Source organism: Simochromis diagramma, unplaced genomic scaffold, assembly GCF_900408965.1.
Source record: "Simochromis diagramma unplaced genomic scaffold, fSimDia1.1 OVJJ01000348.1, whole genome shotgun sequence".
Taxonomy (NCBI): Eukaryota; Metazoa; Chordata; class Actinopteri; order Cichliformes; family Cichlidae; genus Simochromis; species Simochromis diagramma.
Genome location: NW_024386755.1, coordinates 2,502,199 through 2,529,796, shown reverse-complemented (window position 1 = coordinate 2,529,796; position 27,598 = coordinate 2,502,199). Strand labels below are relative to the sequence as shown.

Genomic DNA, 27,598 nt, shown 5'->3' with positions numbered 1-27,598 from the left:
TGAACATGATAAAACATGATTTTAAAAAATAGTCTTGCTGATATTAGATTTCTGGGAAAGTATATACATAGTCATTTAATGCCATAGTACAATCTGAAAGCCTAACAAGCTCCTGTTATTCAAATCAAGATTACAGCTAGCTATATTGGCTTGCTTTAGCTATGCAGTTGAGGTGGGTGGATTGATTCAGATATTAATAGTATTGATACCAGCACTGGTATTGACCTGCTCGAAATTAGCACAATAAGGTCAATCCTTTGTTTCTATCATTCTTTCAGACCACTCTGTCTGGGCAACAGCAGCAGAAGATTGCACTGGGTGACCCAAGAAACCCAAGAAAGTGAGGCTAGTTTGTATTGGCTCACCAAAATTGGACAGCAGAAGACTGGCATAGCTTCACAATCAAAGGCTCTCTAGTTTGATCTCTGCAGGGATAAAGATCAATTGGGAGTTTATATATATATATATATATATATATATATATACATTAGGGGTGCAACGATATTCGTATCGATATTGAACCGTTCGATACAGTGCTTTCGGTTCGGTACGCATATGTATCGAACAATACAACATTTGTAATTTATTTTATCAATTTTCCTTCTGACGATGCTGTCTGTGTTGAGCGCTCAGTGAATCTGTGTTCGACTACTCCGCCTAGGCTGCACTGTCGAGCGCAGATCCACTGAGCGCTCAACACAGACAGCATAGTCAGAAGGAAGAGCGCAGGGCAAGCTAGCGAGACAGAAGTTAAGCTCTACTTGCAACATTCAGATCTGGCGTTTGGAATTATTTTGGTTTTCATGTGACGTATGACCGTGAAGGTAAGCGAGTCATGGACTAAAGTAAAACAGTATGTTGGATGTGCCATGCAATGCTCAATTACATTGGTGTGAACTAGTGTGTTAGCGCAGTTAGCTCGTTAACGTGTTTGCCGTGTAGCCCCATGCACGGAGCGATCGGCGGTAGCTCGTTAACGGAGATTTGCCGTGTTGTGGCGTTAAGGTCATTTCAACGAGATTAACCTGAAAGCACTAGTGGGAACACAACGAATATGACTGCACATTTACGCCGACATCATCCTAGTGCAAAGACAAAAACAACAAGCATGCTACTAACTTTAGCCGAGTCATTTAGACAGCTGTTAGCACATGATTCTCCTTATGCTGCTGAGAATATAGCCCAGAAGAAGCGGATAGTATAGCTTTTATTTTGGAAAGAGCCATTTCTCTGTAATAAACTCTCTTTTCCAAAGATGAGTGATTCCTCAATCAGATACAGGGCTTGCAATATCGCTAGCCCGACGTCCCGGAGCTAGCGATTTTTTCAGTCGGGCTACCAAAATCTATCTCTTCCCTGCCCGTCGGGCTATTGTAGGAAAAATATATGTCAATGCTTTTGCATTCTTTCAGAAATGTAGCTGGGTAATTATGTCATTGGCATCGGTGAGCCACTGTCAATATGTGACATATTGAAGTCGCGTTTGAATTTGCGCTTGTTTTTTTGCTTTCACTTTGCAATCGTGGGAACTGTGTATAGAGAGCGACAGCACTGATCTGTGAGTGATGATAATTTGTGCACCAATTCCTCTGACATCGTCTTATTAATCGTTAGCTTACTATGCAAACATGACAAGTGAAATCTCCCGCAGCAAGCTTAAACATGTGAGAGGTTGATCGCGCAGAGAATCGCTGAGCTTATGTGAGTGAGCGTGTAAAAGCATTTCAGTTCTGCTGAGCCAAATAAGACAGGTCAGGGTGAAGAAGTGACAGCCAAAGAAAAGCTTACCACAAAACGGAGAAGTTATGACAAATCAGACTATAAGGCAAAAAGAAAGTGCAGCTTCATGGTTTCATGGACAAAAGAATTTCTGTGGCTGCAATATGATGAGCTAAATAACCAGGGCTGCACATAAGTGGTCCACAGGTGCGCATTCGCTGTCAAAATAAAAAACATGCACAAGGGTTAGGGTTAAATTTAAAAACTGTACTTTTGAGTTAAAATATATATTTATAATTTTAATAAATGACAAATTAAAAAGGCATGAACATTTTTTTTGTATCGAAAAAATATCGAACCGTGACACCAAAGTATCGAACCGAACCGAACCGTGAATTTTGTGTATCGTTGCACCCCTAATATATATATATACATTAGGGGTGCAACGATTAATCTGGAGTGTAAGACCGGGGGGGGTCTCCTTTTTTGGGCATATGTATACTTATTCCATCAATCCAGAGGCTGCAAGTAAGTTAGGGGGTCCTCAGGTGTAACAGTCATTATTCTGGGGTCGCTTTGAGAGCCAAGAAAGAGAATTTATGGGGATAACAGTGAGTCCACCTCCCAGCATATAAACACCTTCCTTGTAAACATCAGTGAGGGTGTTGCTGAGAAATAAAGCTCTTTTTGTCTGGAGAGCATGCACACAATGCAGATGCTATACACACACAATGTAGTCATACCTGCTTCTTTCTTGCAAAGTGACTCACACACACACACGGACACACCTGGACCCACGCACATTCTTATAGATCAGAGAATCTTTATTTCCTTTAATTCAATCATCTCAACGCCTTTAACCTCAGCAGAGCTCAGGCAGCTTGCACAAGGTCACCATTGAATGGACATGAGTAAATGCTTCAAAATACAAGGAATACACTCTTTTACACACTTGTCTTATTTGCTAACTCAACAGTCAGCTGTTCACCGTACCAGAACAGCACTAAATGAAACTAGTATAGAGAATGACAAGCCGTATTCAAAGTAGCAGCAGGTCATAGCAGATGCAAGTCTTTGTTTCACTCTTTGTCTTTGCACGTGACTTAGATAAAGTAGATTTTGCTGACAAGGATTTTCAGCTGTTTGATTATTAAATGGATTAAGTGGGATAACTCCCAAAACAAATAGACATGCTGCAGAAAAGAAAGAAAGAGCACCCTGCTGTGTGCAGTGAAACCAAACTACACACAGCCTCCTGAGAAGTTGGGAGGCTGTGGAAAAGATACGTTGATTTTCAAATAATTTAAATCATATATTGAAGTGAAATTGGACCAAAGACATACATGGGTATAAAAAGAGAATCCCCTAAGGGAAGATGGATATTGATATGTTTATAATAATATATATTGGGGGTTTTTTATTACAAAAAAATGGGCAAGTCAAAACTCTAAAATATGAGAAAAATACATACATAAACAAGATCCAGAAATACCCATACCTTCTTTGGACCTATAACCTCATTTAAAATGGACTGAGATTAAGTGGAAAATCTGAAAATCATTTTGGAACACATAGATGCTGTGCCCTCCAAGCTAAAGAGGAGAGGGACACTAGCTTTTTATAAGCACACTGTGATTATGGTGCACACTAATGCACATGGAATTGATAGCACATCTGCAAAGGGCTCATTTAAAATGGATGACACATACATATTTTGTAGCAACACACTCTGTCATCCAGATGTTTCTTTTTTCTCTTCTATAGATGGTATTGCTTATTTCAGTAAGACAATACTGAACCTCTTCCTGAACGTACTGCAGGTTTTCAAAAGTATAGAAATTTGACTGCTGACTGTTACAAGAAGAGATTGGGGGGGGGGGGAGAAAATGCTTTTTACAATTAAAAAGAAAAATGTAATGGTTTCCCACCTCAAAATAGGATAACTGATCCCTTATAGTGGCTGGTCGGGACAGTTCTAAGACATCAAAACTGCTCTGGGTCAAAACTCAAATGCCTGAAAATGTCACGGGTGTAAGTTAGAAGGGAACCCCTTCTAAAACAGGAAGAGCAGCAGGGGATGATCACGGGAACAGAAAGACATGTAAAATCTGGTTAAAATAATTAATAAAATATATACTTTATTTACAGCATAAAATGTATCCTGATCAGGGGAAAGAATAATTAAAAGAATGTAAAACTAAACAAAATAAAAAAGAAGAAGCTCCAATAAATACAATAAAAGCATGCAACACTAAAATACACTCAACATTAAAACACAACAAAGCATGCAACACTAGATAAGAAATCTTTCTTCCCCGGATGACAGAAGCTCAAAATCAAGATGCTTGTTTGTTCTCTGATCACTAAGCAGATATATGATGTCACATCAGCTATTCTGTTTTGGACTTGAATTAGGCACTAAAGGCTCTTAATACCCTGACAGCCTCTTCAAGCTGCTTGTCACAGCTGGTGCCATTGATAAATCTGATGATCACAATGGAGGGCAGCCAAATTAACAGACCTTTTATCTTAAAGAGCTGACATGTATAATGGTGTGACTTTAGAGTAGCACAGTGTGAGAAGTATGGAGTGTTAATATAATTGTGTTTGAGTTTAAGAAACTTTAGGAGGCAATTTATTACACTGTAAAAAAAAAAAGAATCCCTACAAGCATGCTATAATCTGCTGTTTTTATATGAGGAAATTTTCCATATTGGAATTCACAGAAGTATCCATAATTGGTAGGGAAATTGTACAGTAAATTTACAGAATTATATGTATTGAGGTTGATAGAAATGTAAAAAAAAGTCAGCAGAAAAACACATAACATTTTGGCAAAAAAAATTACCAGTATTTTACAGATTTTTTACAGTGTGTCTTATAGAGTGACTGATCTTTAAAAAAAAAAATCATCTCCTGTTTCTGACAGTTGTCTTGCTGAAGTGTCTGTAATCTCAAAGCAAACGGTTTGCAAAATTATACACACTGCATTTAAAATAGGCTACCTCTCTCCTCCAGTTGTCATTGCACATTTCCTGCAAAGCTAGTGACAGGAAAATCACGAGTGCTTTGTGAACCTAGACAGTGTGCCCGTCTGGCCCAGGGGATTTGCGGGATGATTTATTCAGCGTAGCTCAGCTGATGGGAGAAAAAAAAAAAAAAAAGAAGCTCATTCATATGCAGCTAGAAAAGTTTGTTTGACAGCTGGATAGAACCAGTGCTAATAACAAATGGAAAAGAATAAAGAAAAACTGAAGATGTAATAGCAAAAAGGCTCCAGTGTCCAACTCCTAGCATTTTCACAGCTTGAAATATGACTGCACCCTCACGGTGCAATGTGCTTTGTTGTATACCGGGGAGGAAACTGAAGTCAAAAAGTGTTTGTTGAGTTTGCAGTGAGGGCTGCAAAAAGAAAAAAAATCTACCCCAAGCTTACTGGTTCTTCTAGAGTGTTTATTTGCATGTGCACATTTATACTCTCAGGCTGATATTTATTTATAACACCGTTTGGCAATGCATGTGATAGTCCTGATGATAGACTGTTACCTGCACTGTGTATTGCTGTTTGTGTGTGCGCTTTAATCACCCTGCAGCGATGCTAATGTAGTCACAGAGTCACAGGGTCACATTACAGAGTCTCACCTCAAAAGATAAAGCTTAGCATGCCAGGGTTCAGCCTTTTCTTTTCTTTAGATCACAACTGAATCTACAGGGTGGGCCATTTATATGGATACACCGTAATAACATGGGAATGGTTGGTGATATTAAAGTCCTGTTTGTGGCACATTAGTATATGTGAGGGGGCAAACTCCTCAAGATGGGTGGTGACCATGGTGGCCATTTAGAAGTCGGCCATCTTGGACACAACTTATATTTTTTCAATAGGAAGAGGGCCATGTGACACATCAAACTTATTGGTAATGTCACAAGAAAAACAATGGTGTGCTTGGTTTCAACGTAACTTTATTCTTTCAAGTTTCTGATCACTTATAAAATGTGTTCAATGCGCTACCCATTGTGTTGAATAGTCAATGCAACCCTCTTCTCCCACTCTTCACACACTGATAGCAACACCGCAGGAGAAATGCCAGCACAGGCATCCAGTATCCGTAGTTTCAGGTGCTGCACATCTCGTATCTTCACACCGTAGACAACTGCCTTCAGATGACCCCAAAGATAAAAGTCTAAGGGGGTCAGATCGGGAGACCTTGGGGGCCATTCAACTGGCCCACGACGACGAATCTACTTTCCAGGAAACTGTTCATCTAGGAATGCTCGGACCTGGCACCCATAATGTGGTGGTGCACCATCTTGCTGGAAAAACTCAGGGAACGTGCCAGCTTCAGTGCATAAAGAGGGAAACACATCATCATATAGCAATTTCAAATATCTGTCACAACGGGACTGCACGGACTCACACCTAGGCTCTAAGTTTTGAAAACACAAGAGTCTTTATTACAGCAACACCAGGTGATCTATTCACAAAGGTGAGAGGAAAGCCAGGCTCTGGGGGTCCACACACAAATGGGGAAAGATGCAGAAAGACCACACACACTCCATCCACGCCTCATGCTCCTCTTCACACTCCACGCACACTCGATCGCTCGGGAAACACAAGGGTTGGTCCAGGGAATCTGTACACAGAGACACGATGGGATTACAAAGGAAGATCGCTGAGAAACACTCTAGAGTGAACTGAGCTGGGATTACACTAACGAGGGTCGGCAACGGTCCAGCGACGAGAAACACAGAGCTGCCATCTTAAAAAGGAGCTGGAACACTCTAAGGTGATGAGCCACAGGTGCGTGATTGCGACCAGGTGCATGGGCCAAGGGCAGGAGCCCACAGGTGAGATCCGCCCAGGCAGAGGGAGGAGGGAGAGAGAGGAAGGGAGAGAGCAGGAACAAAAATGAAAATAAAAACATATGTAGCCATACTGAGCTGAACAGGTAGGCACAGGGACCCTGAAAATATCCAGTGGCCTTGAGGTTTCCATTGATGAAGAATGGACCCACTATTGTTGTACCCCATGTACCACACCAAACCATCACTTTTGTTGTTCCAACAGTCTTGGAGGGATCCATCCAATGTGGGTTAGTGTCAGACCAATAGCGGTGGTTTTGTTTAACTTCACCATTCACATAAAAGTTTGCCTCATCACTGAACAAAATCTTCTGCGTGAACTGAGGGTCCTGTTCCGATTTTTGTTTTGCCCATTTTGCAAATTCTGTGCGCCGATCTGGGTCATCCTCGTTGAGATGCTGCAGTAGCTGGAGTTTGTAAGGGTGCCATTTGTGAGTAGCTAATATCCGCCGAAGGGCTGTTCGACTAATGCCACTCTGCAGTGACATGCGGCGAGTGCTACGCTGTGGGCTCTTGCTGAATGAAGCTAGGACAGCCACTGATGTTTCTTCATTAGTGACAGTTTTCTTGCGTCCACATTTTGGCAAATCCAACACTGAACCAGTTTCACGAAACTTAGCAAGCAGTTTGCTAACTGTAGCATGGGAGATGGGTGGTCTCGTAGGGTGTCTTGCATTGAAATCTGCTGCAATGACCCGGTTACTGCGTTCACCAGATATCAACACAATTTCGATCCGCTCCTCACGTGTTAACCTCTTCGACATGTCAATGGCTGTGAACAAAGAGAAACTTGTAAATAACTCATGAAAGAATAAAGTTACGTTGAAACCAAGCACACCATTGTTTTTCTTGTGACATTACCAATAAGTTTGATGTGTCACATGGCCCTCTTCCTATTGAAAAAACAAAAGTTGTATCCAAGATGGCCGACTTCTAAATGGCCACCATGGTCACCACCCATCTTGAGGAGTTTGCCTCCTCACTAATGTGCCACAAACAGGACTTTAATATCACCAACCATTCCCATTTTATTACGGTGTATCCATATAAATGGTTAACCCTGTAGTATAAACTTTAAAAATACCTTTTCAAACTCATACTTATTATATGAAACCTCACCATTATGGTTCAATGCCAGTGCATGGAGTAGCCTGCTGAATTATTGTTTCTGAATTAAAGTGTATTAAAAGACAGGAGAAAGGACCTAACCACAAAATTTTACCTTGACAATTTCAAATTTACAGGCTCTCAAAATACAGAGGGGTGGATTGAAATATAGCATTTTGTGATCCCTCACTGCAAAACACATGAAATTTTCAGGGTTGGAAAACACATTGAAGCAAGTTATCACATATGAAAGTTTTCTTTTTTTTAACTGCCTAACTTTTAACTTTCTAACTTTCTAACATCTTCTAGCGGTCTAGTTTGTGACAGTGAAAAGAATTTTCTAAACCACATTTTGCAGTAAGTGTGACATTATTAGTCATTAACGAGTCCAAATCAAAGGAGCTTGCAAAGAAAAGCGTCTGGACTTCTATAAGTTGCTTGAAGACGTTTCACCTCTCATCCGAGAAGCTTCTTCAGTTCTAAGGTCAAATGGTGGAGAGTCCCAGATATAAACCTAGTGGGAGTATCCCCCCACAGAGGGACAAAAGGACCCCCTGATGATCCTCTAATCGCCTGAGCCAAGGTATGAAACTGGGCGTGGGTCCCAATCAGCCAGAGTTTCGGGGGAGCTCATTGTGAAACCTGGCCCCCCTAACGAGTCCAAACTTCTTCAGTTCCCAAACTCAAACACTGCGGCATCACTGTAGGTTAAAAACTGTTTAAATTCTTTCATCTTTCATGAAAATGATCTTGGCTGTTGTTCAGGTTATAATGGCATGCTACCTGGCGGCTAGCTACAGAGCTATTGCTAGGATAATATAAATACATTACAACCTTAAAAATGGAGAATGAGCGTTAACTTAACAAAAGTTAATGTGAGAATCCCTGATGGGCAGAGATAAATACAATCATATAACAGGGAAAAAATGCAGAAAACAGGCCACACTTCAGTCGAGGGAGCATCTAAGATGATCCATCCCCAGAATGAGGTTAGTCATTAATATGATTTTGGATGTCTCACTATAAAAATTCCTAAGTCTATGTACCCATTCAAAGTTTGGTTAGCCTTCGGGTAATTCTTTTCTAAAGCATTCAAGTATTTGGTGTCCACCAAACTGTGAGCCCATGGGCTAATGTTACAGCGCAAGGTTTTAAACTTATATAAAATCAAATATGATATAAATAATTAGAACACATTAAAAAGACAATAGCCTTAATGAATGCAGTAGGAGCTACTAACAGTAGATATAGACAACTAAATAATTGAACGCTGAAACTTCAATCACATCTTTCAAATATTTTAAAACCCCTGTGGTAATGAATGGTGCCAAAAACTACAAAACTTGTATTATTAGACCTAACTGTATTCAAGTAGTTAGTGTATGTGCAAAATGTGACTAATGTTAAGTGTGCTTGGTTTCAGGATAGGGTTAGAGTCACACTGGGGAAAACAGCAGCACAGCCAAATTTTCCATTGGCTTTGAAATGTTTGCTTTGCAGATAGTGACCAGGTCTGTGACTACTCACAGTTAGTTGCAGTCTGCCAGGTAACTTTAGTGCTGTAAGATGGTGATAAAACATCAAATTGGCAATTGCATGGGGTCACAAGTACATGCAATCTACTTGTGATGATATTGGCAATTAACTGTGATCATTTGGCAAAACTCAGAAATCTGATCAAACAGATGAAACAGAAATTCTGAATTCTTCCAGAAATAGTGACGTAGGAGCTGCAGGAGTCATTTATTTGCAAAATGACATAGATGTACTCAGCAACTTTCCGCTTATATATGAATATAACCAGAATATGACCAGCATCGAAGCCCCAGAATAACCCTGATTGATTGCAACATGCTGACAATCTGTCTGAGAGTGATTGCAGTCAGTCTGAGTCAGGCTTTGGAGACAGGTTGTCACCCACCAGATGAACTGTGCAATTGCCTTGCAGTTGAAAGTGGTCTCCCAGAGGCATGCTCAACTAGGTGACCAGATAGTGTCTTCTTCTTACAATTGTACGGTGGCCCCTAGAGACGAAGCATGTATAAACTCCAAAACACTTACAAATTCCAAATAGCACGCACAAACTCCTCAACACGTACAAAATCCAAAACACATGCAAACTCCAAAACACGTACAAACTCCAAAACACGTACAAAATCCAAAACACGTACAAAATCCAAGACACGTGCAAACATCGAGACAGGTACAAAATCCAAAACAGGTACAAAATACAAAACACACGCAAAATACAAAACACGTGCAAACACCAAGACAGGTACAAAATACAAAACATCTACAAAATACAAAACACATGCAAAATCCAAAACACCTTGCAAAATCCAAAACACATGCAAAATCCAAAACACGTACAAACTCCAAAACACATGCAAACTCCAAAACACATACAAAATCCAAAACACGTACAAAATCCAAAACACGTACAAAATCCAAAACACGTGCAAACTCCAAAACACGTGCAAAATCCAAAACACATGCAAACTCCAAAACACGTGCAAAATCCAAAACACGTACAAAATCCAAAACACATGCAAAATCCAAAACACGTACAAAATCCAAAACACATGCAAAATCCAAAACACGTACAAAATCCAAAACACGTGCAAACTCCAAAACACGTACAAAATCCAAAACACATGCAAACTCCAAAACACATACAAAATCCAAAACACATGCAAAATCCAAAACACATGCAAACTCCAAAACACATGCAAAATCCAAAACACATGCAAACTCCAAAACACGTACAAAATCCAAAACACATGCAAACTCCAAATCACAACGGAAGTGCTCCAGGACTCTAGGGGCAGTGTTGAGCTCGATTTGCAAAATAAACGGCAAGTTTGTTGCAAACACATGGGCTCTAGTCTCCGTCGCGCTTCCCAGGTTGCCTAGCAACCATGATACTAACAGCTGGAAACGTGTCATACAACTTTTTTTGACAGAAATGAAGGAGAACATATTTTTTTCATTTGTTTGTTTGTTTCTACAAGAGCTTTGTGTGATTTGATAAGTATCTGAGGCTGAGACCACAGGACAGTAAAACGTGATTTTTGGGCTTCATTTCTGTACTGAATAGTCATTTAAGATTAGCTAGTAAATAACAATTAGCTAATGTTGTTCATAAGACTAAAGTCATATCACTTTGGTAATGTAAATATAATATGGCCAATATTATGGTTATTATATTAGTCATTATTAGCTATTACAGCAGTGAACATGAACTCTGTGTCAAATACTGAGCTTCAGTACAGATTCAAGTTGCAGTTATTTACATGTCTTACCACCTTAAATCTTCACTCAAAGACAAGTATATAGGAATGACTGCCAAATTTATTTGCCACTGAAGCCGAAGGATGGCATCTGAATAAAACCTCTCTTGACATGCCTAGATGACATTAAAGCTTGGTTGGCTCTAAACTTTTTAAATTTGAATGAAAAGAAAACAGATTTGTTGGTGTTTGGACCCAGTGGCCCCTGTGAGTCCTCTTCTTTTCATTTGGAACCCCTGGAGGTATATTTTAAACCTGTTGTTACTGCCCAAGGTTTTAAGTTGGACCAGTCCATTTTTATCATTTAAGGTGACTGGCAAGAGTGAAATCTTTTCTTTCTAGGCAGCACTTTGAAACCGTGATCCATGCTTTTATTTCTTCCCCTGTGGACTACTGTAACGCACTTTATGTGGGGGTCAGTCAGTTGTTACTCTGACATCTGCAGCTGGTTCAAAATGTATATTGACAGTGCATATATAGGTGTATCATATATAAGAGACAAATGTTGTTCCTTCAGTATGTTGGCATTACTAAATTTGGCTCAATGCTTACATACATGTGTAAAAAGAAAATGTACAAGCTGTGATAACCGTTTCTGATAAAATGAAGAGTAGACTGATGTATTAAATATTCCTTTATTGGGTGAGAAAATCAGACCATGTCATAACTGCTTTAAGTCATACAGAATAGATATCAGAGCCTTAAACAGGCTGACTTCTGCTAAATGGGTCAAACTGGGCAGAAAGTATACAAACACATAACATCCTTATAGAATATGATGTAACACTATAGATCAACTTACCTCAGAATATATAAAGCATATAAACAATTACAGCAATATGATGCAACAAACACAGCAGTGCTACTAATCCAAAATACTCAAAGCTTCATAGAACTGAAACAAACATTTATTTTTAGTTCCATTCTGCTGCTGATACATACTTTAGGTTTCTGAACATTAAACTTGTTGCTGCCTTTCATAGTGTGTAACCTGAATGCCCTGAGTACTTTCTCCCACACTGAAAACACGGGAATGATAAAAATTATTTGAACATTACCTAATAAGACTGATTCAGGACAGACAATTAGTTATGTTAAACTTTTCTAGCAGTCCTTCACAAACAGGGAACAGTCTGTCTATTCTCTCCATCTGTCAGCCGCTGCTGGCTCTTCCTCCTCCTCTTCCTCACACACTGCTGAGATTGTCCTGGTGGATCATCAGGGGTGCAAAGCCTCACAGATGATGTGCAGCAGTGGGTCCCTCAGTCTGTCCTCACTCTGGACACTTGCACGTGTCACACATAGAAATCAAATGTGTGATAAGCTGCAGGATTCAAACACAAATGTGACTTATAAATACATGTTCATACTTTTATTCCACAATCAGAGAGAAAGAAACAGAGAGAGAGTGCAGGACAGACAGACAGGTGACAGTCTCAGGTGTACACACTGCTACAAAACAGCACCAGAGAAGGAGGATTTAGTGTTTGTGTCATTACGAGTGCTAAACAAGAAGAGTTCCCAGATGGTACAGTGGACACATGTGTGACTCCTGTGATTAAAGCATCTTTCTTTCAGCTTAACGAGTGAACCGTCAGCTGACTGACATGACTGACTTTAATTACGCATAAAATCATCACATTCTCTGTAAGATTAAAGTCAGCTATTGAACGGCGAATATTTTGAAGTAAAGGCTTTAAAACCAAGTTAGTACAAACGTCGCTAATGTCACATAACTTTCCCGACATGTTGCCAACAGTAATGTTTTAATGTTTTTCATTATAAAAACATTTGCGCATAAATAAGTGACATAATATTCAGTACTTACTTCTGAAAGTTTACTCTTCGTCCGCTCCGCTTCCGCCGTTTTTTTTCGGCAAAATTATCCACACCACCGCCGCGCTATGAAGTCTGGGATATGTTGGGCCATGAAGGCTACACCGACCCATCCTTAAAATTCAGGGAAATTAAGGACGCATTTGAGGGCCGCATTTCGAGCAGCCTTTGAATTGGGACAGTCTTCGTCGTGTCGCTGTGACATAATCGGCCTTAAAATGCGGCCTTTAAGGCTGCAGACCCCAAATCCGGTCATTGGTACTTCCTGTCTTGTGTAGTTACTAGGTAACAAAAGCTCAACACTGCCCCTAGCGTCCTGGAGCACTTCCGTTGTGTTTTGGAATTTGCATGTGTTTTGGGGTATGCGTGTGTTTTGGATTTTGCATGTGTTTTGGAGTTTGCGCGTGTTTTGGAGTTTGCATGTGTTTTGGATTTTGCACGTGTTTTGTATTTTGTACGTGTTTTGTATTTTGCACGTGTTTTGGATTTTGCACGTGTTTTGGATTTTGTATGTGTTTTGGATTTTGCACGTGTTTTGGATTTTGTACGTGTTTTGGATTTTGCACGTGTTTTGGATTTTGTACGTGTTTTGTATTTTGCACGTGTTTTGGATTTTGTAAGTGCTTTGGAGTTTGCGTGTGTTTTGGATTTTGCACGTGTTTTGGATTTTGTACGTGTTTTGGATTTTGCATGTGTTTTGTATTTTGCACGTGTTTTGTATTTTGCATGTGTTTTGTATTTTGTAAGTGTTTTGGAGCTTGCATGTGTTTTGGAGTTTGTAAGTGTTTTGGATTTTGCAAGTGTTTTGGAGTTTGTACGTGCTTTGTCTCTAGGGGCCACCGTACCAATTGGTCTCCAACAGCACAGAAAAAAAAATCAGTGCAGTCACCTTGCAACCACCAGTTTTTTTACTCACAAGCTGGTCACTGTACCATTCTCACTCTAATGTGACTGAGACAAAAGAGGCTTAGGATGTGCATTCACAGTATAAGATGTTATGGAGGGTCTGCAGAGAATGATTGCTAGTCAGTGAGAGCATGACAGAGCAAAAGTTAATGGAGAGATACAAAGAAAGACAGCACTGTGATAATTTTATCTTCAAGTAGTCTGAAATTGATTTTCAAGGTTCTTGGAAAGACAGTGGGCCTCGTTCATCAAACTGCCTTTTGTTACACTGCCAAACTGCATATTTATCAGTTTAGTCTTTGTTGGAGCCATAAACAAAGGTCCAGCTCTGTTCTGTTTACAGAAACTCTTTTGAAATTGTATTTGAAAACCTACTGGACAAGAAATCTTTAAAGATTACCTATGCCAAGTCTTTCAGGCTTATTTATATCCATAACTTTCCTATGACAGTGACTTCAAAACGCAAATTTCTGTCATATGTATGCTCTTATAGTGCTCATACTAAAAATGGTCAAAGATTTACATACATTTTTAGAGTTCAATGCATGTAGAAGTGCTTCCTTTGAGCCAAACACACAGGATTTAGGCTCACCAATCAACAATGTTTTTTGTGCTTTTTTACTCTTGGCTTTTTTATAATATCATTGAGATTATACGTCCCTTAGTGTACCCATCTCAGTTGCGTTGCTTAAGTGGGGACCAATAACTGCGAATATAACTTGAAAACTTCCCAGGATTTATTCTGCATGTTATGGTCAAATTGTTTAAAAAAAAAGCAGTTTTTTTAATCAAGAATTTTGCTTAGAGAGCCATTTTACATTTCACTCTTTTGAGTTTTGTGCAGTGAGTTTAACAGGAAGTGGATTGGCTCTTAGACTGACTCTAACACACCTTTGGCTTTCAGGGCAAAAGCCCCGCCCACATTCCATTCAAACCTATCCGGTTGTTAAGTGATGACGCGACGAATCTACTATCCGGGCCGAAAGTAGTCTGCGGTTAATATGGCTTTGTGTTGTAACATGTTTAATGTTATGTTTTTCTTCTATTTGATCTCAAAAAGCTCCTAAAAACAGTCAGTGATCACTGTTGACCTCCCCCTCGGCTTTTATTACCGCTAATCATTTATTTAAGCTCAGTTTTTAAAACCTTAGGATGTAACTACAGCCCAGCCCATGCAGCAGTATATGAATGACTAACCTCGTATTGTGGATGGATTATCTCAGTTGTTCTCCTGGCTGAAGTTTGGTCCTTTTACAGCATCCTGCCATGCGATTACATTTGTTCCTGACCACCGAGAACACTCACGTTAACTTTTATCGAGTGGAAAAAAAGTTAGCTTGTTTATATTATGCTAACATAGCTGTGTCGCTAGCGGTCACGTAGCACATCATTATATACCAGCTAGCCCAACTTCAGTAACCCTACAAACGTCACTGCTGTTTAGTTTTCTGTCTTCATTTATGTTGGAAGTGATAACAGAGCTGTACGTTTTAATTTGTTTCCAAAACCCCGCAGTCAGGACATGCTATATTGTATTTAGATAGAAGCTAACGAGCTAACTCCCTGCTAACTTCTAACTCCGTTAAATGTCATAAATTCCGTTTTCATGGATGCCTGGATGTTAAACTCAATTGTTACACCTGGTAGAGCAGAACGCTGATCATTTTATTAAAGATGAAAGACTTTAGACAGTTTTTCAACTCTCAGTAATGCCATAGTGATCGTTTGATATATGGACCTGCAGCGGAGTTTAGGTACAGACACGGCTAGTGACGCCAGACTGAACAACCGGATTGTTTATGAGGAACAGCCAACCAGAAGAGAGTTGACTTAAACAGAAACGCATGGACTCACCTGGTTTTTAGATAGTGAATACATAAGGATTATCGTGAACTTAAATCATACAAAGGCATTCGATAGGAGTCCAAGAATAAGAATGTGGAGTTGAAAACAGCAGAATAAATAGTTTAAATTCAAGTGCAGATTTTCCATACAAACACAATCACAGTGAGAAAAAAAACTATGATAGTTGGTTGGGATATTATTTTAAGAATTATTTTAAAATAATAAAAATGGTCACTTAATAGCATACTTTCTGGATTGAGTCACACACTTGTACTTTGAATATACATTTTAGTCATAGACAAGTACATAAGTCATAGAGAAGAAGTACTTTTTCAAGTGGAACTGGGAATCCTGCTGAACAAGTTGGACTTGTCATACATATGTAAATTTCCTTTAGGGATGAGAAGTAACGAAGTACAAATACTTTTGCTTTTGCACAACACCAGACTAACTGCAGGTGTCCATAAGTTACAGGGTGTGGTACTTCAGCATCTAGGTAGCCCCACAGAAGAGGACCGAACATAAAGGACCTAGCTTCCTGGCTAAAGATCCAGCTGATGTATTTCACAGGGAGAGAAAACAAGAAGAGCCAACTTCACTCAGAGACAGAGAATGATAATAAAGACAGTACAGGAGAGGAAGAAGAGAGCTTAGAATTAAAGGTAAGAATGCTCAGTGGTGCTTGATAAACTGAAAATGTAAAGCTTACAAGTCTTCATGTTTTTAAATCAGATATTGGGTCTGTACATATGGCATGTTTTTTCATATTTTGAAATGTGCTGCAAAACAAACTGAGGTAGACTGTTTTATTTAAAGATTATATGAAAAGCAGCTAGTGCAGGACAAACAGGTTTGTTTGCTGTACTATGGTGGGTTTAAAGTAAAGAACAGTGTGTGACTGGTGCACAGTGGCTGTGGTTTCATGGTCAGTGTTAGGTTACATCAAGTGTAGCAGAGATTCATACTGATTTTAGCTGATGAATTCCACCTTCATACCAACTTTATACCATCTAGAAAAAAAGGCAACATAAATAGTATACTGTAAGTGCAGAGGATGGAAATTAGCCAGGAACTCATGAAACATCTGCACACATCTGGTTGAATTCAGGTGTGTACATCCAAAAAGAGCAGCAGGTGTCACGATCCTGGGTCTTTTGACCCAACGTTTTGAGTTTTAGTTTATTTTGATGTTCATGGGTTATGTTTAAGTTCATTAGGTTATCTAAGTTCATTTGTTTATTAGATTCCCCTTGTGTTTTCAACCCCTCTGATAATCTTCCTTGTCCTTTGTGTTTCATGTCTGCATACTTTTTGTTGTCAAGTTCATGTTGTCATGTCTGCGTTTCATTATGTTTCCTGTTTTATTTTGAAGAAGTCCAATGTTCCGGTTGTCTATGTGTTTAGCTTCAAGGCCTTTCTCAATTCTCAAGTACGCAAGACTGTACTCGTGTTCTCGGCGAGTCTGGACTTGCCGAGAACGCGAGCAAGATTTGTACAATTGGAACACCAGTGTACTTGATGATGTCACGGGTCTGGAGTTTTTACTGCTGTCCCCTCTTAATTTAACTGTGATTAATATGTTATGAAGCTTAACTTTAATCTCAGCCAAACCGATTTACTTAGGAGCAAATAAAACACTGAAACAAACCAAACATTAACATTTAGAAGTGATCTAAGTGACTTATATATTGTGTTTAACCTCAGTAGTGAAATCTCTATTAATAAAAATAATGTACATGTATTGTCACGGCTGGCGGAGTGAGCCGTGTGGAGTGGAGGAAAAGGAGGATCCAAAATGCAGCAAACTGATGATACGAGTGAAGTTTATTTACACGGTGGCAGTGGCAAAAACAGGCAATGAAGCATGAGTAATGACAAACCTAAACTGGGAGAAACTAAAGAGCAAACCTGAAGTCTACAAAACGGAGAGCGGAGCAGAGAGACGCAGACTAAGGAACAGGATACCAAGAAACACAGGGTAACAGACTGACACGGAGTTATACAGACGAACCAGCAACAGGCAGGAGAACACACAGGGCTTAAATACACACACCAGTAATCAGGGGATGAGAAACAGGAGGGCAACACAGCTGGGAGGAATCTGAGCTGACGGAACAGGGGAAACGTAAACTGAGCACACTCACATATGACACAGACCTTCACAATAAAACAGGAAACTCAGAACACCACACCAAGACGCAGACCTGACACTGAGAGACAGACAGAATGACACATGGAACCTGAACTAAACTAAACGTGAGATACAACCGAGAACAATTCCTTAAACATGAAACTCAAATAATCATCATCATCATCATCATCATGAACACAACAAGAGAACAAGAAAACAATCCCTGATGCAAACTAAAACCAAAACATAATAACCTCAAACATGGAATAACAAAAACATGAAACTCCACATACTGGGTCCAACGGACCCAGACCCGTGACATGTATGCCTTAATAAAAACAAACAGGTGAGATGTTAGAAGGCTTTTATTTTTATTTTAGTGGACACTCAAAAATTACAATAGACAGCTGCTGGGGTTTGGAAGAGAACTGAACAAATATTTAAAATATAATCTGATCATTTTGAAGCATCCTTCAGAATCTCCACATATTAACATGCTGTTTTTGTTCCCAGTGAAAATGTCTCCTCCTGAATTGAAATATATCTCAGCCAGGAACAAATAAAACACTGAAATAAACTGAACATTAACATTTCGAAGTCATCTAAGAGACTTATATATCATGTTTAACCTGAGTAGCGAAAGACCACGGAGGGGTTGAAAACGATGTGCCGGGAGTCCACTGTTCTTGCCGGCTCAAGTGATCCTCGACCTCCCGGTCTGCTATGGAGCTGGTGGGTAACAGACGTCTCCGAAAACGTCAGAGCACATTTGGAAATATATGCTATCTAGATAAATCGAGCAGATATTTGAAGTGTACACAGCTACATTCTCGCTTGAAAATAACTTCAAAGTTTATTTTGTGACCCAGAAAGAGTAATAAAAGTTTTTAGCCGCACTCCTCAGCCATTGTCACGTTTGGGTTTTGGACTAAATGCATTCTGGGATATTTAGCTGTACCAAGTACACACAAGTCACCACCGATGCATGCTCAATAAAACAGGCGGAGTGAGAACACATCCGGGAATTTTTCGGGTTCTCGGCTTGATGCCTACTTTGAATTGGAACAGTACTTGGTCTCCAACTGATGATGTATCACGAGAACGCAAGTACGCACAAGTATGCATATTGAGACAGGCCCTTACTCTCCCCTTGTTGGGGCGATCGTGGCTCAAGAGTTGGGAGTTCGCCTTGTAATCGGAAGGTTGCCAGTTTGAGCCCTGGCTTGGTAAATTAGTTGAATCAGTACTTCCAACTTTTACTGGAGTCTTTTTAACAGTACTATTTGTACTTCTATTTAAGTACAGAATGTCAGTACTTGTGCCAACTCTGTCTACATTATGATTAAGTATCTTTATTCTTGTCTTGCAGTTACATAAACACTCAGCCACAATGAGCCTTAGGCTACGTCCACACATACCCAGGTATTTTTGAAAACGCAGATTTTTCTATGCGTTTGCACCTTTCGTCCACACGTAAACGGCGTTTTCAGTCACTAAAAAAGGAGATTTCTAAAAACTCCTGCCAGGGTGGATATTTTCAAAAACTTTGCATTTATGTGTGGACGAGAAAAACGGAGAAAACGCAGAAAACGCAGCGTCAAAGGTGTGCGCCTTTTTTGACGTCACACTGTGCACCACGTTATTGTTTCGGTGAAATGAATTTCTACAATACTGTTACTGTTAATTGTACTCTCTGCAGTGTTTAAATGCTTACATATGCACACACAGTTACTGTCCCTCCACACATACGACTCTGCTTCTATGCCCCATTTTTGTTTACTATTTCCCACCGAGGCTTCTAGACTTCTGATTGGCCAACATTTCTACACGGTTAGGAATATATCACCACCTGTTGCTTTGGCATGTTCCTAGCAGCGTTTTCCTTCATTTCTGCATTTACGTGTGGACGGGATTATTTTTTAAAAAATACCCGTGTACGTGTGGATGTAGCCTTAAAAGCAGTAATCAAGAATTGCTTTAGCCATTTTACATTTCACTCTTTTGAGTTTTGTGCAGTGAGTTTAACAGGAAGTGGGGATTGGCTCTTAGACTGACTCTAACACACCTTTGGCTTTCAGGGCAAAAGCCCCGCCCACATTCCGTTCACACCTATTGTTTATGAGGAACAGCCAACCAGAAGAAAGTTGACTTAAACAGAAATGCATGGACTCACCTGGTTTTTAGACAGTGAATAAATAAGCATTATTGTGTGTACTGTAAATCATACAAAGCCATTCTATTAGAGTCCAAGAATAAAAGTCCAAGCAGAATAAAGGGTTTAAGACTATTATTATTGGTGTTTTCCATGTCATGAAGATTGACGTTTTTTAAAAAGTTGCGAGCTGATTCTGACATTTAAATTCAAGTGTAGATTTTCCATACAAACACAATCACAGTGGGAAAAAAAACTATGATAGTTGGTTGGGATATTATTTTAAGAATTATTTTAAAATAATTAAAATGGTCACTTAATAGCATACTTTCTGGATTGAGTCACACACTTGTACTTTGAATACAAATTGCAGATTTTTTTGTAGGAACACAATCACAGTAGTAACAAAAACTATGGATTAGTTTGGGATATTATTTTAAGAAGTTGGGAATATTGTATAAGAATCACTTCATGGCATAAGCAGGCTTATATTGGCTAACTGAAAATAAGAGAACTAAAGCTAAAAAGAGAACTAAGAGGATCACTGTCACTGTTGTATTGCCCTTGTCTACGTTAAATGAATTTGATTGATTTTTCCATTCATCCATCCATTTTCTGATGCTTACCTGGGTTCAGTTTGCAGGAGCATCTAGTAAAGAAGCTCAGACTTATCTCTTCAAGGGGAACCTCCTACAGCTTTTCTAAGGTGACCTCTAGGTAATCAACTTTGTTACATCTATAGTGTCAAAAGTGACCACCATAGTAAAGAAATGGCAATCCCCCCACACCCCCTTTGGCCTCTGACCCCCTGAATGGCCCACTGAATGACCAAATAAATGAAAGACCCACTGAACGACCCATTGAACTACCCACTGAACTGAATTTGGTGGTGAAAAATGTTTTTTATGTTAATTTAAGAGCTGTTAAAACTGACCAGTCAATTGTGACTGGGAACACTAAAGTAAAGGGGTGGGGATGCACACAACCAGCTAGTTTTACACCTGAACCACCTCAACTGGTTCCTATTGATGTGGAGGATTAGCAGCTTTACTCTACTCCCTTCTGAAACATTAAGCTTCTCACGCTATCTCTACGAGAGAGGTTACCAAGGACTGTCCTATGGCCTGCTCATAGATTTTCATGAGTTAAAAACCAAGGAAAGACTGTGGATTTGCCTCAATTGACAGGCGCTTCTTCATTGTTTTTTGCTGGTGAAACAGGAATTGTTCTGTTTTAGAAAATAAAAATGTTATAAGTAGGGGCGGATCTAGAAGGGTGGCATGGGGTGGCAAGTGCCACCCTAAAATTATCTCTTGCCACCCAAAGTGCCACCCTAGTTTTGCATATGACAGTGTTGTTTATTAAAATAAGATGGCATTAACACTTTGAGCATAGTTACAGTTAACAGTGAACATAAATGCTAAAACTGAATATATTGCATCGTGTTACCAATGTTCCCTCTAATTTTTCATGTGTCTGAGCGAACACACAAGCTCCCTGAGCGGTCCCTTGGACCACCTTGAGCGACAGCAGATGTGTGCACTGTGGTCACGCCAGCATCGAATCCATTCAAGTTACATGGTTTATTAAAATAATCAAATTACAGCATTTACATTTATGTTAGACTACTTTTAATTAACTGCTTTAGCCCACTTATAATGAAAATTTAAAAAAAATCTTGTCCATGACCTGTGTAGTATGTTAACACTATTGGAAGTAAAAATAACTTGAACTCCTAATTTGAAAACACAACTTTCTTTCTTTCTTTCTTTCTTTTTTATAAAGCTCTGACTTGTATTATGAGTCTGTAGTCTGGGAGAAAGTCCTGTAACTCTCTCTCTGCAAAATATAGTATATAATGACCAATGTTGGGCAATTAATTATATAGTTACTTCTTCAAAAAAGTAATTGAGTTTTGCAAACAACAAAGTTTTTTGCAGCTGTTTACCTAAAAATGCAGCCAAGGCGTTTTTTAAATAAACATTTCAAACAATATCCAGAACAATCAGCTGTTCTGCATCAAATTTGATGCCACACAAATTATTTGTGCCACTCCAAAAAATAATTTCTGTCCACTATGAGATAAAGGAGAACAACAGCGCAATTGCGCACGCGCGCAGCTTAGAGGGTGCGTGTTACCCACCTCCACCATTAACAAATGGTTCAGCCAATAGTGCAGACTGGCTTTTTTCTTGTTTTCAGTAGCAAGTGATGCTTATGATTGTGTCAGAGCACATTTTGAACAACACCATGGGAATTTCAGATTTTACACAGCTGGTTGGTTGTTGCACTCTGGAAATGGAATAAGGGTGAGTGTTATTAACCCTTTGGGGTCCACGGACACGCTGCACCTCCAAATCACATGACTGATTCAAGCTGACATAACAACAAGCTGCAGCCACGCTGACACTTTCAGCCCGTGTTGAAAGTTTGGACTTCAAAGTTTTAAAATTTTAATTACAGGCCAGTAAATCCAGCGTTATGATATATGTATATACAGTGGAACCCCGACTTATGAATACCCCATTTAATGAAAAATTCAAATTACGAAGGCACTTAACTGCAATATTTCTGCCCGTGTTACGGCAAAATGCCCGAGTAACGAAATCCGCTGGCAGTGCCCACAATGCCTTCCGAATCATGTGACAACCCCCTTGGCTTTCATACTTGCGCTTCGCTGTTCCACTTGAACGACTTATTGTTGTTGCAGTTAGCAGTTAGCCTATAGCCTATCGTTCACTCAAAAGGCGTGATGGGTGATTTGACTTACGAAAATTTTTGACTTACCAAAGACCCTCGGGAGCAAATTCATTTCGTAAGTCGGGGTTCCACTGTATATATGTATATATGTGTGTGTATATATATATATATATATATATCATCACGGTTTTTTTGTGGGGTGGGAGGGGTGAGAAAACAGTACAGTGAGAAAACAGTAAAGAAAGGGGAAAAAAAGACACCTCTTTCCTATTGGTGGGAAAATGTACCATTTTGACCAATTAAAAAATAAGTCAACACGTGGGATTTGGTTGTTTAGACAGAGGGGAAAGTTTTGGGAGTGACAGTAATGGCAGCGAGACAGAGCGAGCAAGTGAGATAGCGAGTTTTTAGAAGTGGGAGATTTCTGACGTTTAGTGTGTAGTATGTAGTTAGTGTGTTGTGTTGTCTTGTGCATTTAGTCTGTTTTGTAGTCGCTGTTTTGTTTTGTGTGTCAGTGAGGGCACTAATGAATGTCACAAAGGCACATTGCAGTGTAAACACTTTCACCAGGTAGAAAACCAGCAGAGTGATGCACCTCCTGTTGTCAGGCCAGCAGATTTATCCCTGTGGTGTTCTCCTCTGTCTTGTGGTGGACAAACTTTTTTTTTTTTACTGGCACACACAATTTGTAGAGCATCCTATTGTGAGACCTGATTGTTCTCTCATTTTAGTTAGAGTAATATTTTTAAATGGTTGTGCAAAATAAAATAAAAACGGCAGGTGTATTGGCTGCATTTTTAGATAAACAGTTGTATATGTTTACAAAATGTGTGCATAATTTTTCACCACCTGCATATGTGTTTGGAAAAAAAGGCTTTGATTTTGCCACCCTCATGCCACCCTATGAATTTCTCTAGATCCGCCCCTGGTTATAAGTAATGTTATATCTTATAAAGGTAACACCAAATGTGGTTTCATTCAGGCCTAAAGTAGTGCTGTTTGGACCGAGCAGACCTCCTGGTGCTCGCTGTTCTCCAGAACCTCCAGATGGTCAGTCTGCTGCTGCCTGAACACACTCTGAATTATTCATTTCGAGTTGTGTGACTCCCGTGGGTCCTGTCACACAAATAGACTTATAGCATTCTGTATGTCCTGGAAATGTGCAAACTTATATCATAAGTTATAGATACTGTAACTCTGGAATGTATGGAAGACAAAAAGTAAAAAATGAATAAAAACAAAATATAGAAATAAATGAAACAGTTAAGAATCAGAATCCTTGTGTTTCTAGATGTTTACTTCACTGTTTTTTCATTTCTGTCATAGAGTATCCATGTGTTAATGGGCTGGGCTAAAAAGGGATTTGGCAGGTAGGGGAAACCTAAGATTTAATGTAACAATTTCAGTATGATTAAAAGACTAATTTAGAAATTTAATAAGAATAATTTGTGTTGTCAACTCCGACCTTTCCCTTTGTGAGGGTTACTGCTCTTTTTTAGATTTAGACAAGTATGCTTTCCAAACTTTATCCAGCTCTATTTACTGATGAATTTTATATATTTAAGTATATAATTTTGAAAAATGTAAATACATAAAAAATTGGAATCGAACAGTAAGTCTTTACATTTGAAAGTTTTGGTCAAAGCAAGAACAATATCTGCTTTTGACAGTTTTATTTAGATCATTCTCTGCTTTGAATATTTGACTTCTTTGACTCTATAAATGATGAGTGTTAAAATCTGTTTTTATTTGTTTTAGTGACTTAAAGTCAATAATCAGTGAAACAAATCCACAGTGGTTAAATCGGGAAACCATAACATTCAACAATATGTTGCTATGACACAGATGTTTTGTTTTGATCTCTGTATTAACATTACTTACCTCCAGAGCACCCAACTGTTCATCTGACATAAATCAAGCCATAACTTTTTGATTAGTCCCACGAACAAACAGAGAAGCTGAATCAACCACATAACCTGGTTGATGTAATTAAGTTGCAGCTGTGAAAAACTACTGTGTATACAAATGGTGAAGAACAAAAGAAAAATGTGTTTATGTGTGCATTGTGGTGTTCCATATGACAGCGACAGTGGTCTGACAATAGGTGAGATGAAATCTAGGCTTAGTCTAAGATAAGCTATTATTATTATTATTGTAATTACGACAGGACCAAAGGGGAAAACAAGGAGAGGTATGTAAAAAACCCGTAAAAAAGAGAGAGGTCACTGTGGATTGTATTCCACAATATTTACAGTGTGTTTATTACTCCCAGCATGCCCAGACATATCATCTGTTTTACTGAATACAATGATGATTCCCTGAGCCTAAATAAGACCCTTTTTGGCCTTAAACAAACAGAGGTTACATTCCCCTTTCTACCCCTACCCATGCACCTGACCAATGTTCCCTCTAAGCTGCGCGCGTGCGCAATTGCGCACTGCTGGCACGGTCTCTGCGCACGGAAAATCTGCGTTGCGCACAAAAAAACCCCAAATCTAACCTGAATTGAAATTAAAATTAAAACTTTAACAATTCTGTTTTACAGTGTTAGTCAGTAAGTGACTGGCTGCTCCCGTATGGGATTAGAACGATGCCACCTTATCCCATAGTCCAGCCAATAATGTGATTCACATTCGTATATACGCAGCTAATCAACGTCGTCGACAGGCTATGACAGCGTCTTTATGTGCCGACACCGGTGTTTTAGCTAGCAAAGCGGCGTGGCTGATGTAGAGTGAAGCCACGTTAATGACAACATGTACAACCATTGGAGATGTGAGCAGGACAGATGGAACAATTGACGGAAAAAGTGTGGACTTTATACCAGTTTTTAAATTGTGTTGATCGGCCACGTAAAACCAGAGTTATGATAAAAATATCTGCAATGTTTGGTTTTCTTCCTGAATACTGTCGTTGTTTATATTTACTGCGGGAAGAAACGGTAAAAACGGCGTTTTATAAGGAAAGCGCTTAAAAGCACTCTCCGCCTGTGAGCAAAAACAAAACCCACCCTTTCCTATTGGTGGAAAAATGTACCATGTTGACCAATCAAAAATGATATGGCAACATGGCATTTAGTAGTTTAGGAAGAGGGAAGTTTTAGGAGTGACGGTGGTGTTTTGAGATCTGAGAGATTTGCAACGTTTAGCGCAAATATTGTGTAGTTAGTGTGTAGTGTAGTCCAGCAGTCCCCAACCCCCAGGCCTCGGACCGGTACCGGTCCGTGAGTCGTTTGGTACCAGGCCGCGAAAGTTGACGCTCAGGTGTGAAATGTATAGTTTTCAGGGTTTTTATCGGTTTTCAGCGTTATTTTGTTATCGTTTTTATCGTTTACTCGGTTTTCCTTGGTCTTTTCACCTGTGTTATGAATAAATTTTCTTTTTTTCGGTGCCGGTACTAGTTTTATTTTGTTGTATTTATCCGCGACACCTTAAAGGCCGGTCCATGAAAATATTGTCGGGCATAAACCGGTCCGTGGCGCAAAAAAGGTTGGGGACCGCTGGTGTAGTCAATAGTTTTGTTGTGTGTGTCAGAACAATGAGGCGACTACTGAATGTTACAGGAGTGATACATCTCCTGTTGTCAGGCCTCCAGGTATCAGGCTGTTGTTCCTCTTTATCTCATAGTGGACAGAATTTTTTTTTATTTGTGTGGCATCAAATTTGATGCAGAACAGCTGATTGTTCTGTAAATAGTTTGAAATGTTTATTTAAAGAAACGCCTTTGCTGCATTTTTAGTTAAACAGCTTCAAAAAACCTTTGTTTTTTGCATAGCTCAGTTACTTTTTTGAAGAAGTAACTATATAATTAATTGCCCAACATTGGTCACTATATACTATATTTTGCAGACAGAGAGTTACAGGACTCTCTCCCAGACCACAGACTCAGAGCTTTCAGTCAGAGCTTTATAAAAAAAAATAAAATAAAATAAAAAGGAAAGTTGTGTTTTCAAAATTGGAGTTCAAGTTATTTTCTTACTTCCAATAGTGTTAACATACTACACAGGTCATGAACAAAAAACAAACTAGAGGGAACATTGCACCTGACCATCACCTGTGAGGTTGTAGAGGGTTGAGAATCGCTAGGTGAATCATATGTGTCATATCTAAAGAACAAAAAATATTAACCACCACTTGTCTACTGAGAAAAACTTTTTTAGCATTGTTAATGGTGCACGCCCACATGCAATATCCTTCCAAGTGTGTAAAATGCAAACCTTTGTATCCCCAGGTCCAGTTTTGAGAAGCTGTTGATTGCTTCAGCAATCCAAACATTGTCTTCTTTTTTAGAAGACAGCGTCTAGTTTCACATGGATGTAAGAGGACAGGTTTTTTTTGTCCCTTTTTCCTATACCTACGTTTTGTCTACCATTCTCATATATTTACACTCAGATCAATGTATCAGGGGGAGTTTCAGGTTCAGTATCTTGCAGTAGCTCGAAGAACACTTGGAGACAGAAGCCACTGGGATTGAACCACCAACCAACATTTGGACTAGGAGTTAGCTAATCAGTGGACTGAATATTAGGTTTTATTCATCCATCCATCCTCTTCCACTTACTCGGCTCAGAGTCATGGGAGGCAGGAACCTATCCTACCTCCCATAGGACGAGAAACTGGTTACACCCTGGGTTGCAAGTCACAGGTCAAACACAGAGAGACAGACAACAATTCATGTACGCCTTTACACTTATGGGAAATTTAGAATTGTCAATTAACCCAACCCTACTAATTGCATGTCTTTGGACTGTGGAATTAAACTGGAGTACCCGGAAAGAATATGCAAACTCCAGAATTTGATGTTCCTTAGCAGACTGGAGACTGGAGAGATGTAGTATATGCATCTTTCTGTCATATTTTGTGAAGATTTTCTCAGAGATTAATCAGAACATGGAACAACCTATATATAGTCAGATGTTCATTAGATATGCAGAATATAAATTATATGTGTACACTGTGCAGCCAACAAAAGGGGTCACTGTTGCAGTGTTACCACTGTGTGAATGAGCCTAATTGTTGCAACCACAGAACAACATCCCTTCCTCACACT

The 27,598-nt window shown here is 39.3% G+C and overlaps 1 protein-coding gene across 2 annotated transcripts in view; it reads left to right on the top strand.

The window, feature by feature from the left end:
• clcn2c (chloride channel 2c) overlaps positions 1–27,598 on the top strand; it is a 224,527-nt gene that overhangs the window by 5,444 nt on the left and 191,485 nt on the right. Inside the window, exon 1 of one of the 2 annotated variants that reach the window (XM_040025301.1) lies at positions 15,435–16,228. The exons of the other annotated variant lie outside the window; for it this stretch is intronic. Coding sequence (XP_039881235.1) covers positions 16,124–16,228 — 105 coding nt within the window. The 5' untranslated portion in view covers positions 15,435–16,123. Of the gene's footprint in view, positions 1–15,434; positions 16,229–27,598 lie in introns of those variants that run through there. 2 annotated transcript variants of the gene reach the window in all.